Here is a 17,090-nt window from a genome sequence, read left to right on the forward strand (position 1 = left end):
GAACCTGCAACATCCATTCCTGTCCCTGCTCTATCCATGTCTCCAAAATGGCCACAACATCGAAGTCCCAGGTACCAACCCATGCTGCCAGTTCCCCTACCTTATTTCGTATACTCCTGGCATTGAAGTAGACACACTTCAAACCACTTACCTAAACACTGGCCCCCTCCTGCGACGTCAAATCTGTGCTCCTGACCTCTATACTCTCATTCTCCCGTACCCTAAAACTACAATCCAGGTTCCCATGCCCCTGCTGCATTAGATTAAACTCCCCCAAAGAGCACTAACAAATCTCCCCCCCCAGGATATTTGTGCCCCTCAGGTTCAGATGTAGACCATCCTGTCTGTAGAGGTCCCACCTTCCCCAGAAAGAGCCCCAGTTATCCAGAAATCTGAATCCCTCCCGCCTGCACCAGCCCTGTCGCCACGTGTTTAATTGCTCTCTCTCCCTATTCCTCATCTCATTATCACGTGGCACGGGCAACAACCCAGAGATAATAACTCTGTTTGTTCTCGTTCTGAGCTTCCATCCTAGCTCCCTGAAAGCCTGCCTGACATCCTTGTCCCCTTTCCTACCTATGTCGTTAGTGCCAATGTGGACCATGACTTGGGGCTGCTCCCCCTCCCCCTTAAGGACCCGGAAAACACGATCCGAGACATCACGTACCCTTGCACTTGGGAGGCAACATACCAAACGTGAGTCTCTCTCGCTCCCACAAAATCTCCTATCTGTGCCCCTGACTATCGAGTCCCCAATTACTAATGTTCTGCTCCTCTCCCCCCTTCCCTTCTGAGCAACAGGGACAGACTCCGTGCCAGAGGCCCGTACCCCATGGCTTACCCCTGGTAAGTCCCCCCCCCCCACAAGTATCCAAAGCGGTATGCTTGTTACTCAGGGGAACGACCGCAGGGGATCCCTGCACTGACTGCTTCATCCCAGTCCCTCTTACAGTTACCCATCTATCTCCAATCTTTGGTGTAACTAATTCCCTGAAGCTGCTATCTATGACCCCCTCTGCCTCCCGAATGATCCGAAGTTCATCCAACTCCAGCTCCAGTTCCCTAACTCGGTCTTGGAGGAGCTGGAGATGGCTGCACTTCCTGCAGGTAAAATCAGCAGGGACACTAACGGTATCCCTCACCTCAAACATCCTGCAGGAGGAACATTGCACTCCCTTCCCTGCCATCCCTCTAACTTTCAACCAAGATCTGGCTAATAAAAAAATAATAATATAATATGGTACTTACCTCACACCAATGGGTTTTATTATTAGGTTAGAGGAGAAGGGCGGGTGGGAGACACTACACGTGTAGTGTCTCGGGTTTCCTCTCAACCAGAATTTATTGGTGAGGGGGGGAACCTTCCCAGAAGTCCGCTGGTCGAACTTCCGATTCCCGCATTAAAAAATAAAGTTTAAAAAAAAAGTTTAAAGGAGTTTTATGAGAAGTTGACTTGGTCAGAGCCACCAGGAGAGGAGCGAGAGATGAGGGAGTTTCTGGCTGGGTTGGAGTATCCGGAGTTGGGGGAGGAAGATAGGGCAGGGCTGGAGGGGCCGGCGGGGGAACAGGATGTAAAAGAGGAAATCGGGATGATGCAGTCTGGGAAGGCGACAGGGACAGATGGGTTCCCAGTGGAATGTTATAATAAGTTTAAGGACAAGTTGGCACCGCTGATGGTGGGAATGTTTGAGGGGGCGATAGGTGGTTTCCGCAGACATTGGGACCGGCTTTGATTTCCCTGCTGTTATAAAAGGACAAGGATCCAGGGAGTGTGGGTCGCATCGGCCCATATCCCTATTAAATGTGGATGCCAAGATACTGGCAAAGGTGCTGGTGACTTGGTTGGAGGGGTGCCTCCCGAAGGTGATAGGAGAGGGTCAGGGAGGGTACGTGAAGGGACGGTATCTGTTCTTGAATGTGAGAAGGTTATTAAATGTGATCGTGTCACTGATGGATGGGAAGGAGATGGAGGTGGTGGTGACACTAGATGCAGAGAAGGCATTTGATCGGGTAGAGTGGGGTTATTTGATGGTGGTCTTGGAAAGATTTAGGATCATAGATATCATAGAATTTACAGTGCAGAAGGAGGCCATTCGGCCCATCGAGTCTGCACCGGCTCTTGGAAAGAGCACCCTACCCAAGGTCAACACCTCCACCCTATCCCCATAACCCAGTAACCCCACCCAACACTAAGGGCAATTTTGGACACTAAGGGCAATTTATCATGGTCAATCCACCTAACCTGCACATCTTTGGACTGTGGGAGGAAATCGGAGCACCCGGAGGAAACCCACGCACACACGGGGAGGGCGTGCAGACTCCGCACAGACAGTGACCCAAGCCGGAATCGAACCTGGGACCCTGGAGCTGTGAAGCAATTGTGCTATCCACAATGCTACCATGCTGCCTTCAAGGGCACACTTCACGAACGCAAGGATGAGCCAGCTCTTTGAGGGGGTTGAGAATGTCTGCGAGCAGTGTGGGTGGAGCCCCACAAATCATATGCGTATGTTTTAGGTCCTGCCCAAAGCTGGAAAGGTCTTGGAGGGAGGTATTTAACATCATCTCACAGGAGTGCTGCACATGGACTGTGAGCCGGCTCCCCTAAAGGCCATCTTCGGGGTGTCGGATCAGCCCGTGTTGCAGGCGGGTGCGGGGGCAGACGTTGTAGCCTTCGCCTCACTGATTGCTCGGAGGCAGGTCCTGTTGGGGTGGAGGTCAGCTTCTCGACGTGGCGGGGGGGGGGGGGGGGGGGGGGGGGGGTCTGCTGGAACTTTTGATCCTGGCGAAGATGAAGTTTGAGTTAACGGGGGCGAAGAAGGGGTTCTACAATTCATGGGGTTTGTTTATCATTCACTTTCGGGAGTTGGTTGCCGCTGGAGATGAAGTGGGGGTGGGAGGGAGTGGGGGTTTGGTTCGTTGTTTGCTATTTGTGTTCGGTTGAATATTGGTGGGTCGATTTGTTGTTGTTTCTCTGGGTTTTTTTTCTTTTCTTTCTGTTTGTCTGGTGAAAATGTTGAAAATATGGCGAATCAAAAGATTTTATTAAAAAAAAGAAGAATTTGCTCAAATCCAATTAAAAACGGAAGAATTGGAAATGCAGCAAAAACTGAGGGAAATGGAGATGGCAAATGAAGAAAGGGATAAAGAAAAGGAGAGAGAGAGAGAGATTGGCACTGGCAGAAGCCAGAGAAAAAGAGAGGGGTTTTTCAAAGTGAAATGTTAACGGAAAGAATAGCAAAGGAGAGAGAAGCGAGAGAATGTTAAATTCTGAAACTGGCACTGCGAGAGAAACAAAGTAAAGTGCTGGAGGCGGAAAGACAGGAGCTGAGGAAGTTTTAGGGGAAGAAGAAATACCCCCTAGTCAAAGGTTTAGTAGGGACATGTTTAAATATATGCAAGCCTTGTCGAGATTTGATGAGAAAGATGTGGAAGCATACTTTATATACTTTGAGAAAGTAGCTAAACAATTGAATTGGCCAAAGACCATGTGGGTGGTGTTGGTTCAAACAAATATGGTAGGTAGAGCTAGCAATGTGTTTGGATCACAATCAGAGGAGGTACCTAGAGATTATGATGTGGTGAAGAAAGCCATACTAAGTTCCTATGAACTAGTGCTAGAAGTCTACTGACAGAAGTTTAGAGATCTAAGAACAGAACCAGGTCAGACCTACCTAGCATTTGAAAGAATTAAACAAGCTAATTTTAATAAGTGGACAAGAGCACTAAAGATAACCAAAATGTATGAGGTGCTTCGGGAGATAATTATTTTGGAGGAATTTGAAGATTCGCTTCCAACAGTAGTGAGAACTCGTGTGGAAGAGCAGAGAGTTAAAACAGCGAGACAGGCCACAAAAATGGCTGACACTTTTGAATTGGTCCTAAAGTAAAGTCTGGTGTCCAACGTCAATTGCAATCTGTGAAGGACAGAAAACTGGGGACATGAGAAGTTCACGGGGGTCCATGCAAAGGAGGTGTAGTTGGTGATGTTGAGGAGGGTGTCTCCCAGAGTAAAAATGATAGTGGTAGAGAGATAGAGAACTCAAGTGTTTTCATTGTAATAAAGTTGGTCATGTGACGTTGCAGTGTTAGTGGCTTAAGGGAAGTACTGGGAAGAAAGACTGGGTAAAGCACAATAAGTCAATGGAGTTGATTAAAGTGGCAGAGAAAAACATTTTCCCAGTGGAAGAGATGCCACAGAATGTGCAAACTGTTCAGAGGTTGGTGGATAAGCAGATATCAGAATTTTTAATCAATTGTTAAAAAACATATATTTCTATTGGCATTTCCAGTTTTATATACATTGCAGTTCATGTTCGTTACTGTACAGTATGAAGGATCTGCTTGTGTCTATCAATTTTAACTTCTTTTTGTGAGGGTAGAGTTTACTTGTGTATAAGGTGGAGTAGGGAAGGCAATTAAGATCTTAAGGGATACAGGAGCAAATCAATTTTTAATGGTGATAGATAAGGAGACAAGAGGTTTAGAAGGCACATTGTTGGAAAAGGTAATATGTGGGATTAATAGTGAGAGAACATAGAACATAGAACAGTACAGCTCAGTACAGGCCCTTCGGCCCACGATGTTGTGCCGACCATTTATCCTAATCTAAGGTCAACCTATCCTACACCCCTTCAATTTACTGCTGTCCATGTGCCTGTCCAAGAGTCGCTTAAATGTCCCGAATGACTCTGAATCCACCACCTCTGCTGGTAGTGCATTCCACACACCCACCACTCTCTGTGTAAAGAACCTGGGCGAAATTCTCCGGAAACGGCGCGATGTCCGCCGACTGGCGCCCAAAACGGCGCAAATCAGATAGGCATCGCGCCGCCCCAAACGTGCGGAATGCTCTGCATCTTTGGGGGCCGAGCCCCAACATTGAGGGGCTAGGTCGGTGCTGGATGAATTTCCACCCCGCCAGCTGGAGGAAAAGGCCTTTGGTGCCCCACCAGCTGGCGCGGAAATTACATCTCCGGGCGGCGCATGCGCGGGAGCGTCAGCGGCCGCTGACAGCTTCCCACGCATGCGCAGTGGAGGGAGTCTCTTCTGCCTCCGCCATGGTGGAGACCGTGGCGGAGGCGGAAGGGAAAGAGTGCCCCCACAGCACAAGCCCGCCCGCGGATCGGTGTGCCCCGATCGCGGGCCAGGCCACCGTGGGGGCACCCCCCGGGGCCAGATCGGCCCGCGCCCCCCCCCAGGACCCCGGAGCCCGCCCGCGCCGCCTTGTCCCGCCGGTAAGGTAGGTGGTTTAATTTACGCCGGTGGGACAGGCATTTTAGCGGCGGGACTTCGGCCCATCCGGGCCGGAAAATCGAGTGGGGGGGCCCGCCAACCGGCGCGGCGCGATTCCCGCCCCCGCCGAATCTCTGGTGCCGGAGACTTCGGCAACCGGCGGGGGCGGGATTCACGCCAGCCCCCGGCGATTCTCCGACCCGGCGGGGGGTCGGAGAATCTCACCCCTTACCTCTGACATCTCCTCTATACCTTCCTCCAATCACTTTGAAACTATTTCCCCTCGTGACAGCCATTTCCGCCCTGGGGGAAAGTCTCTGGCTATCCACTCTATCCATGCCTCTCATCACCTTGTCCACCTCAATCAAGTCACCTCTCTTCCTTCTTTGCTCCAGTGAGAAAAACCCTAGCTCCCTCAACCTGCAGCATCCTGGCAAATCTCCTCTGTACCCTCTCCAAAGCATCCACATCCTTCCTATAATGAGGGGACCAGAACTGGACACAATATTCCAAGTGTGGTCTAACCAGGGTTTTATAAAGCTGCAGCAAAACCTCGCGGCTCTTAAACTCAATACCCCTGTTAATGAAAGCCAGCACACCATACGCTTTCTTAACAACCCTATCAGCCTGGCTGGCAACTTTGAGGGATCTATGTACGTGGACGCCAAGATCCCTCTGTTCCTCCACACTTCCAAGAATCCTGCCTTTAACCCTGTATCCAGCAGGGTTAAAGAACATAAGAACTAGGAACAGGAGTAGGCCATCTGGCCCCTCGAGCCTGCTCCGCCATTTAATGAGATCATGGCTGATCTTCGTGGACTCAGCTCCACTCTCCGGCCCGTACACCATATCCCCAAATCCCATTATTCTTTAGAAAGGCATCTATCTTTTTCTTAAAAACGTTTAAAGAAGGAGCCTCAACTGCTTCACTGGGCAAGGAATTCCAGAGATTCACAACCCTTTGGGTGAAGAAGTTCCTCCTACACTCCGTCCTAAATCTACCTCCCCTTATTTTGAGGCTATGCCCCCTAGTTCTGCTTTCCCCGACCAGTGGAAACAACCTGCCCGCATCTATCCTATCTATTCCCTTCATAATTTTATATGTCTCAATAAGATCCCCCCGCATCCTTCTAAACTCCAATGAGTACAGTCCCAGTCTACTCAACCTCTCGTCATAATCTAATCCCCTCAACTCTGGGATCAACCTAGTGAATCTCCTCTGCACTCCCTCCAGTGCCAATATGTCCTTTCTCAGGTAAGGAGACCAAAACTGAACACAATACTCCAGATGCGGCCTCACCAACACCCTATACAATTGCAGCATAACCTCCCTAGTCTTGAACTCCATCCCTCTAGCAACGAAAGACAAAACTCGATTAGCCTTCTTAATCACCTGTTGCACCTGCACACCAACTTTTTGCGACTCGTGCACCAGCACACCCAGGTCCCTCTGCACAGCAGCATGTTTTAACATCTTACCGTTTAAATAATAATCCATTCTGCTGTTATTCCTCCCAAAATGGATAGCCTCACAGTTGGCAACATTGAATTCCATCTGCCAGACCCTAGCCCATTCACCTAACCTATCCAAATCCTTCTGCAGACTTCCGGTATCCTCTATACTTTTTGCTTTACCACTCATCTTAGTGTCGTCTGCAAACGTTGACACATTGCACTTGGTCCCCAACTCCAAATCGTCTATGTAAATTGTGAACAACTGCGGGCCCAACACTGATCCTTGAGGGACCCCACTAGTTACAGGTTGCCAACCAGAGAAACACCCATTTATCCCCACTCTCTGCTTTCTGTTAGTTAACCAATCCTCTACCCATGCTACCACTTTACCCTCAATGCCATGCATCTTTAGTTTATGCAGCAACCTTTAGTGTGGCACCTTGTCAAAAGCGTTCTGGAAATCCAGATATACCACATCCATTGGCTCCCCGTTATCTACTGCACTGGTAACATCCTCAAAGAATTCTACCAAATTAGTCAGACACGACCTACCCTTTATGAACCCATGCTGCGTCTGCGCAATGGGACAATTTCCCTTCAGGTGCCCCGCTATTTCCTCCTTAATGATAGATTCCAGCATTTTCCCTACAACCAAAGTTAAGCTTACCGGCCTATAATTACCCGCTTTCTGCCGACCTCCTTTTTTAAACAGTGGTGTCACGTTTGCTACTTTCCAGTGTGAGAAGCAGTGTGTCACTCTGGTTAGACTGCCCGTTGAAAAGTGGTGAAGTGGTAGTAGGAATAATAGAAGGAATACCATTACCAGGGGTACAATTTATACTGGGTAATGATATAGCGGATCACAGGTGGGAGTGCAGCCTACTGAGGTTGAACAGCCAGTGGAAAGTGAAAGAACTGAGATGTTGCAAGGAGTATATCCGGGAGTGTTTCCTGATTGTGAGGTAACCCAATCACAAAGCCACAGGCTGACACGGGAGGTAAAGAACTTGAGGAATGCCGATAGATGGGCTGAGATTCAATTGTCAGGAACCATGTTTGATCAGATGGGTAGTAAAGAACCAGAGGAGGTGGTGGATTGGTGGATGGAGCAGATGTTACACCGGAATATCATTACATTAGAAATAATGTATTGATGAGAAAATGGAGGCCTTTGCATATTCAAGCAGATGAGAAATGGGCAAAGATTCATCAAGTGGCATTGGATTGGATTGGTTTATTGTCACATGTACCGAGGTACAGTGAAAGGTCTTGTTCTGCGAGCAGCTCAACAGATCATTTAATACATGAAAGGAAAAGAAACTCAAAAGAAAAAACATAATAAAAAGAAAAGACATAGGGGATGGTTTAGCACAGTGGGCTAAACAGCTGGCATTGTAATGCAGAACAAGGCCAGCAGCGCGGGTTCAATTCCCGTACCGGCCTCCCCGAACAGGCGCCGGAATGTGGCGACTAGGGGCTTTTCATGGTGGAATCTGGAATCTGGGGGCTGAAGAGCTGGTACAAGTGTAGCCAGAATATTTAGCCAATTGTCAACCTGCAAAACTGGTGTTTGATACTGTCCAAATGCACCAGCTGTTAGCAATTATTTTTGGCCAAACTCCACAAGACAGCAAAAGAAGCGGGGTCCAAAACAGGTGATAAATGTGACGAACTGAGGATGAATGCTGCATATCCTTGAATGTGATGGTGTTTCAATAATAATAATCTTTATTATTGTCACAAGTAATAATAATATTAATAATAATAATAATTGCTTATTGTCACAAGTAGGCTTCAATGAAGTTGAAGTACATCAATCAAGAAGGCTTACATTAACATTGCAATGAAGTTACTGTGAAAATCCCCTAGTCACCACATTCCGGCGCCTGTTCGGAGAGGGAGAATTCAGAATGTCCAATTCACCTAACAAGCACGTCTTTTGGGACTTTAGTGGGAGGAAACCGGAGTGCCTGGAGGAAACCCACGCTGACATGGGGAGAACGTGCAGACTCTGCACAGAGAGTGGCCCAGGCCGGGAATCGAACCCGGGTCCCTGGCACTGTGCAGCAACAGTACTAACCACTGTGCTACCATGCTGCCCGGGTTAGGGGTTAAACAGACTGAGGGGAAAAAAACTGTTAGCATGGAGTCAGAGGGATAGGCCCACACCTGGCCTGAGTTACATTGTCACATTCAGACTTAAACTCATGAGAGGGAATACATAGTATGTCCCTGTTCAGAAAGAGTGAGTCATTCAAGATCCATTATTCTTCGGGCCATTCCTGTCTGACCAGCCATTAGCCCATTACAGAGCCTGATGGCCTATTTGTCCGTCAAAGGGAGGTTAGTTGCATATCAATAGCATGGCTCTGTTCTTTTGTATAAACGGTGGTGGGAAATCACAAACAGACAAGATAAAGTTGATGGGTTCAAGTGCAGGCTCCCCAGGGGGGAACCTTTGTTTTAGGGGATGGGCGGAGCTCTGAGAGACAGCGAAAGAATTCTGTTTTGAACAGTTGAAGAGGAGGATTTGAAAAGCCACCGAGAGAGATCATGAAAAAACTGCCCCAGAGACAGACTTTTGAAAGGGTTTGTAAAGGAACTTGGGTTTTAGCAGAAAATTGCTTCGTAAATACAAGGATCATCTTTGACTGCTTAAGAAGTGGAATGAGAGCTATATGTTCATTTGAAGTGATGTTTAATGGGAACTTATGTGTTAAGGTTAAGAGAGAAACTACCTGTAATCTGTTATTGGTAGGGTTGAAGTTTAAAAGTTTAAATATTGTTTTTCTTCTGTTTAATAAAATTTGCTTCTAAAATAACCAAGCCCTATTTCTTATGTTATCACTCCTGGAATGAATCGATCTTTCCGCACCGCCATAAAACTTTAAAATGTTATGGTTCTGGTCCAGGTTCTTAGCCACTGTTGAGAGCTGACCAAGCATCCGTAACACCCGCCCATCCACAGTCAAATAGGTTAGCAGAAAGAGTGATGTGCTCAGCCAAACACCTCTTGAAAAAATGTGCACGGGACCACGCTGATTACTATGCTGCATTCTTCATCCTTTAAAAAAAAAATTTAGAGTACCCAATCCATTTTTTCCAATTAAGGGGTAATTTAGCATGGCCAATCCATCTAGCCTTCACATCTTTGGGTTGTGGGGGCGAAACTCACGCAGACACGGGGAGAATGTGCAAACTCCACACGGACAGTGACCCAGAGCCGGGATCGAACCTGGGACCTCGGCGCCGTGAGGCAGCAGGGCTAACCCACTGCACCACCGTGCTGCCCCTGGCATTCCTTATCCTGCGCACTCTTCCGCGAGGGCCTGCCCTCGTCCGCATAGCAAATCCTTTCGAGGCGCACGAGGGCCAAGATTCCCACTGTCAAAGCTCTGTTGCAGTGCAAACCTGAATCTAATGTACAAAGTGCACTGTTGCCATACAGACTACGCAACAAGGCGCATTACGATTGACATGCTCACAGCCCTGAGCACCAGGCCAAACTTTCCGGATCCAGACTGCACGTGGCCATGACCAGGTGACCGTGTTCAACAGCCAGATCCCACAACCCAGCTGCTACCTGCTTGCTTCCAATGGCAACTAGTACAGATGTAATCGCCGTCACCTCTGGCAAATGGCAGGGCCATCATCGGCAGCCAATGCTGCAACTCAGTGGTCTTGCCCTGACTGCAAGCTCTCCACACCCATGCTCGTCCAGACCCCAGCCGAGTTTGTTGTGGCGGGACCTACGTCTGTACAACACACACATGATGTGTCCTGTGAGTCCAGCAACATGGACACAGGCATGTTGTCTCCCCTCCACTAGCTCGTCTTATCACAAGTTCTGGGCGTCGGAGCAGGCCCAACACACGATATTGGGATTCCATCACCAGGTCGACTGGTTGGGCTGGCGAAGGTGGTTCTGTTTTGCCTTTTCTGTTGTTCCCTCCCACCACATGCTGCAAGAAGGGGGAGAATATGCATCAATTTGCAAGAGCCCAATCTGTGTTTCATTGTACACACAGACCATTCCACACAGTTGGACAACTAATTGCTTTTGTACAGGGGAGGTGATGGCAGTGCAGTTGTTACTGGACCAGTAAACCAGAGACCCTGGAAAACGCTCTGGGGACCCGGGTTTGATTCCCACCATGGCAGGTGGTGAAATGTGAAATTAATAAAAATCTAAAATTAAAAATCTAATGATGACCATGAAACCATTGTTGACTGTCATAAAAATAAATATTTGGTTCACGAATGTCCTTCAGGAAAGGAAATCTGCCATCCTTACTTGGTCTGGCCTACATGTGACTCCAGACCCACAGAGCAATGCGGTTGACTCTTAACTGCTCTCCCAGGCCCAGTAAGCCACTCCGTTCAAAGGCAATTAGAGATGGGTAATAAATGCTGGCCCAGCCAGCGACGCTGGATCGAATCGAAACAAAACACACAGGTCTGTATATAGTTTTCACTGTGTACACTGTTACGCCGCCCACCACCACAGGCCCAAAGTAATCAGGGAGGATGTAGACCGGGTCATCACGTGACTACATGATGATGCAGTCACGCCTACCATCACGTGGCAGATAGGCACCAGATTTCCCCAGAAACTCAGGCAGGTGTTTTCTTACAGCTGCAGTTAAATGAATAAACTTACTGCTATTACAGTCCTTTAGGGCAGCACGGTGGCGCAGTGGTTAGCACTGCTGCCTCACAGCGCCGAGATCCCAGGTTCGATCCCGACTCTGGGTCACTGTCCGTGTGGAGTTTGCGCATTCGCCCCGTGTTTGCGTGGGTTTCGCCCCCACAACCCAAAGGTGTGCAGGACAGGTGGATTGGCCACGTTAAATTGCCCCTTAATTGGAAAAAAATGAATTGGGTACTCTAAATTAAAAAATAAAAATCAATTTAAAAGAATAACAGTCCTTTTTACAGTCAGTGTGAGAGCGAACCACAGAAAACCACAACATGGAATATTTTTTGGTTACCTGGGAGGGGTGGATGGGGACTTAGGGTTTAATAGCTCATCCAAAAGACAGTGGGCGAGATTCTCCACTCCCGCTCCGGTTGGGAGAATCGCCTGGGCCTCCAAAATTTCCCGGGACACCGGTCCGACACCCTCCCGCGATTCTCCCCAGCGGCGAGTACGGCCCCGTCGAGTTTCGCGGGCCGCAGGCCGGAGAATCGCCAGAGACACCCAAAATGGCGATTCTCCGGCACCCCCGCTATTCTCAGGCCCGGATGGGCCAAGCGGCCGGGCCATAATGGCGGGTTCCCCCCGGCACCGTCCACACCTGGCCGCTGCCGTCGGGAATAGTGCGGGAACACTGGGGGGGGGGGGGGGGGTGGCCTGCGGGGGGGGGGGGATCCTGCACCGGGGGGTACCTCAAATGTGGCATGGCCCGCGATCGGTGCCCACCGATCGTCAGGCCGTCCTCTCTGAAGGAGGACCACCTTCCTTCCGCGGCCCCGCAAGATCCATCTGCCATCTTCTTGCGGGGCGGACTGAGAGAGGACGGCAACCACACATGCGCGGGTGACGCCAGTTATGCGGCGCCGGCCACGTCATCTATGCGGCGCCGCCTTTACGTGGCGACAAGGCCTGGCGCGTGTAGATGACGCGGCCCCAATCCTAGCCCATTGTCGGGGCCTGAATCGGTCGGGATCGGAGCCATTTCGCGCCGTCGTGAACCTCGGCGGCGTTCATGACGGTGTGGGCACTTCGGCGTGGGAGTGGAGAATCCCGCCCAGTACCTCTGACAGTGTAGCATTCCCTCAGCACCAAACTGTCAGCCTGGGTTTTTGCAAGTGCCTAGAGTGGGGCCCAAGCACACAATCGTCAAACCCTATTTCAGAGAGTACATCTTATCGATATTTTTGACAAATTCATTTGCAGGATGTGGGCACCGTTGGCATCATCCATCCCTATTTGTCCTGACTGTGGGCAGAGGTGGGGAGCCGAATTCTTGAACTGCAAATGGCGGTTCAATACAACTCAGTGAGCATTCTAGAGGGCAGCTAAGAGTGAATGTGGCACAGGAGTTAGAAAAATTAAATAACGTAGTTAGGTCATCGCGAAAGAGGAGGTTCCAAATACAGAGATGAAGACAACAAATTGATCGTCCGTCTTTCAGTTTTACTTGAGATCCCTCATTTTCCATTGTCTCTTTCCTTTGTTTCTACAGAAGGACAAAGCAGTGGAGGTTGATGGGGAGCTGGCCATGGTTCTGAAGACCTCCCGCTTTGCCACTCATTTTGTTATTCAACCCACTGAGTGTGAGGCACCAGTAAATGATGGCATTCAGCAGGTAAGGGGAAAAGTTTCAGTCTAGATCTCTCAACAACAAAAAACCTGTACACGGTTCCAAAAGTTATCCAGAGAGCACGCACCGTTGAGATACATAGGTCTTGGATTTGATCTTGGTCTATGCTAAGCTAGCACCTGACCCTGCTGAGCTGCTACACTAATCACACATCATGTCTCAAATTGCTAGTGAACTAATTGCAAAATGTTAATTTCTGAAAAAAATCTATCTGATTTGCATTTGAATGAATCAGCACTATCTGCTTCCATCATCTCCCTCGATAACTGTTCCATAGATAGACCCCTTGCACACTCAAATTGGTTTTGGGAAGTGGGGTGTAAACTGGGAAGACTGCCAGGTGAGACCTGGTAGGCTCCCAGTGAGTTTTGGAGAGAGGAACCTCTTTTATGGTCAATGCCTCCGTGACACAGACTGCACCAGTTCAAGAAGTAGGGTCACCATCAGGGGGAGGAGCAATAAATGTTGGTCTTGCCAGCAACACTCATGTCCCAAGATTAAATACAATTACCCGTAAATTCCCAAGTCTTTACTCAAGGCCAAATGGTTAACTGTCTTTGGATACATTTATTTCAAGGAGCTTGCCCTTTAAAAATTACTAGATTAATTTTGAGAAGACAGGTGTAGTACTCACTCCTCTCTGTATGAATTGCAGTGGACTGAGAGGAGCAAAGTACATTGGAGCTTTGTCATGTTTTTCTCCTCCTCCTATCTGCCAGGCATCTCTCCTTCTGACTGCTTTTGCATTTGACACATTGGCGAAAAAATGTCACTCTCTATCCAACTGTGTTGCCCGTTGAAACCCAAATCAGTCATTCAGCACTAACATATTCCAGCATTGGTGTTGCTGTTCAAACCTTTTCTGGCGGTGTGGAGGTATTATACGCAGGAAGATCATAGTAGTTACAGTGCAGACCGAGGCCATTCGGTCAATCGAGTCTGCACCGGCCCTTAGAAAGAGCACGCTACCCAAGGCCAAACCTCCACCCTGTCCCCAAACCTCCACCCATCCCCGTAACCCCGCCTAACCTTTTTTGGACACTGAGGGCAATTTAGCATGTCCAATCCACCTAACCTGAGCATCTTTGGGCTGTGGGAGGAAACCGGAGCACCCGGAGGAAACCCACGCAGACACAGGGAGAACGTGCAGACTCCGCACAGACAGTGACCCAAGCCAGGAATCGAACCTGGGGCCCTGGCGCTGTGAAGCAACAGTGCTAACCACTGTGCCACCGTGCTGCCCCGAAAGAGTAGAGGGCTATTCGGCCCCTTGAGCCTGTTCCGCCCTTCAGTTAGATCATGGGTGCTCATGGAGCTTTGACAAAGAGTCATCGGGCTTGAAACGTTAGCTCTTTTCTCTCCCTACAGATGCTGCCAGACCTGCTGAGATTTTCCAGCATTTTCTCTTTCGTTTCATATTCCAGCATCCGCAGTAATTCGCTTTTATCCAGTATTATTTATGGCTGCTCTGTCTCTTAACTCCATCAACTTGCCTAGTTTTCATAACCTTCAAGACTCTATCATTCTTGGTAGGTCTTCCACTACCCTTTGTGTGAAGAGGTGCTTTGTGACATAACTCAGGAATGGCCTGGCTCTGATTATAACATTACGCCCATTTGTTCTGGACTTCTCCACCAGCATAAACAGTTTCTCTTGACCTCCCCTCGCACATCCAATGTCTGTTCTCCTTTGTCCCAATTCTTGTTGCTAATTCTCCATGGACTGAACTCTTGCTGGAAACATTGATGAGAATATTGGAGGGTGACGTGAGCTAGTCTTTCACAGCTTGGATCTTGGTTATATACAGGGCTGTTTCATTCAGTTTACGTCGATTAATTCCAGTTCTGGGTGATATGTATTGCAGGGCGAGAAATTAATCAACATAAAACTGAAAAATGTGTTGAAAGCAGCTAATTTATTGAGAAAACCTTCTTTACTCAAAGACTGATGACTAACTGTTCCTCGATGTCATTGCAAGTATGAGGTTTATAAGATTATTACGTTTTGGGATTGTAGCTTTGAATTTATGCTAAATGAAGGGGTCATGTGATGTCTGCCCAACAGGAGACCTAGGTATTTTGATTATTAGAGATCAAAGGAAGGCTGAGGTTGCTTTACACAGAAGAACCTGCAAGGCACATGGAGACAATGGCAGCTGTGTCTGAGTTTACAATGAATAGAATTTGAGTTACTCAATGTCCCAGAAAGGTGTTAAAGTTACCAGGTTGGCCACTGAGAACTGCTGTGCTGTAAACTGTCATTTTACTTTCAAGATTAAAAGGTTTCAGGATTAAAGGTAGATAATTACCATTTCTATCTGGATGCAAGGTTAATATATATCATGTTGCCATGGGGAAGAGAAATCCATTTTTGAGATCAGGTTACAGGCTTCCTTACAAACCAGTGACTACCACAAACAAACAGCAGCTCTTTCTGCTCAGCTGACAGAAGAGGAGAAAGGGCTGGTGTGCTTTTGCAAGCTACCGCAACCGATACAGGAGGGGGGAGGTGTCTGGTCGAAGAGGCGGATCCTGTCGGCTTCGATGGATTCTGGGCATTTGTTCAGGCATGGCCGGGAGGAAAAGAATAACCAGAATGGTGGTTCTGTTCAGAAACTTTCCAGAAACTGAGTAAAGTGCTGTAGATAGTCACTTGGAATTACTAGTTGGTGAAGAAGGGATACTGAGATCCTTTGGATGCTAAGAGCAACTGTGGTCTGATTGTTAAAAAGGATTGTATAATTCCATTAAAGCTGCAACTATTAACTTGCTGATGGATGACAAAACACAAGGGGATATTTCAACCACTAACATTGACCTCCCTCAGATTAAAACAGAGTTCTTTATAACCAGGGTTTTGTTTTTACACAGTCTCTAACTCCAACAAACTCTTTCCTTCTGTACCTCCAGTACTGTCACCTGAATCCATTCACGCTGGCTGATAAACAAGGATCGTCCACTCGGAAATGTGCCAAAACTTAGAATGATGGTTCTTGAGCACACCAGGCCAAAGCGACGAGCAAAGATGGAGGACTGAAAGCCAAATATTTACCCTGTATCTTAAAGGAGCCATCTTAATCTGGTTCACTAAGCTTGAATTTAAAAAATGCCTGATGAAAACAAAATTGGCGTTGGTTTCTTTCCTTCTGTTTTAAGACTCCTCCTTCCCAGCCCTTCACCGCATCGGTATTTGTTGGGTGAGAGGATAGGTAGGTGAGGTGACTTTATTTATTCACATATTCTTATTCCCTTGCCAGGGTAAGGTTACTCTTGCCTTCCTTACATTATTGTCATACATTAATATAGGGAGCAAGTTAGAGCCAGAGAGCCAATTACACAAGTTGAACACTATGTGAAGTGTTAGCAGGAATGAATCCAAAAGAATCACTCGACACTCGGGTCTGCTCCAATCGTCAATCAGTTTATTGTAGTTACACTGGCGGAGAGCAAGTCTCTGGGCAATCCAGATACTTCACCGAACAAAGAAATTCATCAATATTTATACCATTTCAAACAGTTACCCAGCCCATCCCACCTGGACACAATTCAATCTTAATGATTATAGATGACATATATTGACTGTTAGAAGCAATGAAATTGTTTATTGGGCAGCAAGGAACTGCGTGATCATCTCATGGACACTTAGGCGGCTTACTCATGGCCTTATGATATCTTCCAGACCCCCTTATTCACCGTCCTTGGGTCTTTATGCCTACGGAGTTCCCTTGTCTTAATCTCGTGACAGGCTGGTGCCACTGTCCCCATGTCACAAGAGCATCTGCCCGAGGACTGCTGATGAGGAACATCCTTGCTGAGTGTGCCTTGTTGTGGCTGCTTCTGGTGAAACAGCCCATATCAGGAATGTGGTCAAGTCAGTTAGCTAACTTCTCCGATGCCATGCAAACATCTGATAGTTAGTTGTGAATATATATATTTATCTAGACATAATGTTTATTGCGGGTGCCTTTGCCTCAGGAAACTCGCTTCAACATAAAGGAACCATGATAGCGTACATCTAACCTGTCAGTTGTATATTGACGAATGCACATCTCTCTCACATGGTGAATTTAAATTT

The 17,090-nt window shown here is 47.9% G+C and overlaps 1 protein-coding gene across 1 annotated transcript in view; it reads left to right on the top strand.

Annotated features, from left to right (window-relative positions):
* LOC140427654 (arsenite methyltransferase) overlaps positions 1-16,140 on the top strand; it is a 66,343-nt gene extending 50,203 nt beyond the window's left edge. The window contains exons 9-10 of the mRNA XM_072513111.1: positions 12,879-13,001; positions 15,926-16,140. Coding sequence (XP_072369212.1) covers positions 12,879-13,001; positions 15,926-15,997 — 195 coding nt within the window. The 3' untranslated portion in view covers positions 15,998-16,140. The remainder of the gene's footprint in view (positions 1-12,878; positions 13,002-15,925) is intronic.
* Positions 16,141-17,090: the final 950 nt, after the last annotated feature.

Source organism: Scyliorhinus torazame, chromosome 8 (assembly GCF_047496885.1).
Source record: "Scyliorhinus torazame isolate Kashiwa2021f chromosome 8, sScyTor2.1, whole genome shotgun sequence".
Classification (NCBI taxonomy): domain Eukaryota; kingdom Metazoa; phylum Chordata; class Chondrichthyes; order Carcharhiniformes; family Scyliorhinidae; genus Scyliorhinus; species Scyliorhinus torazame.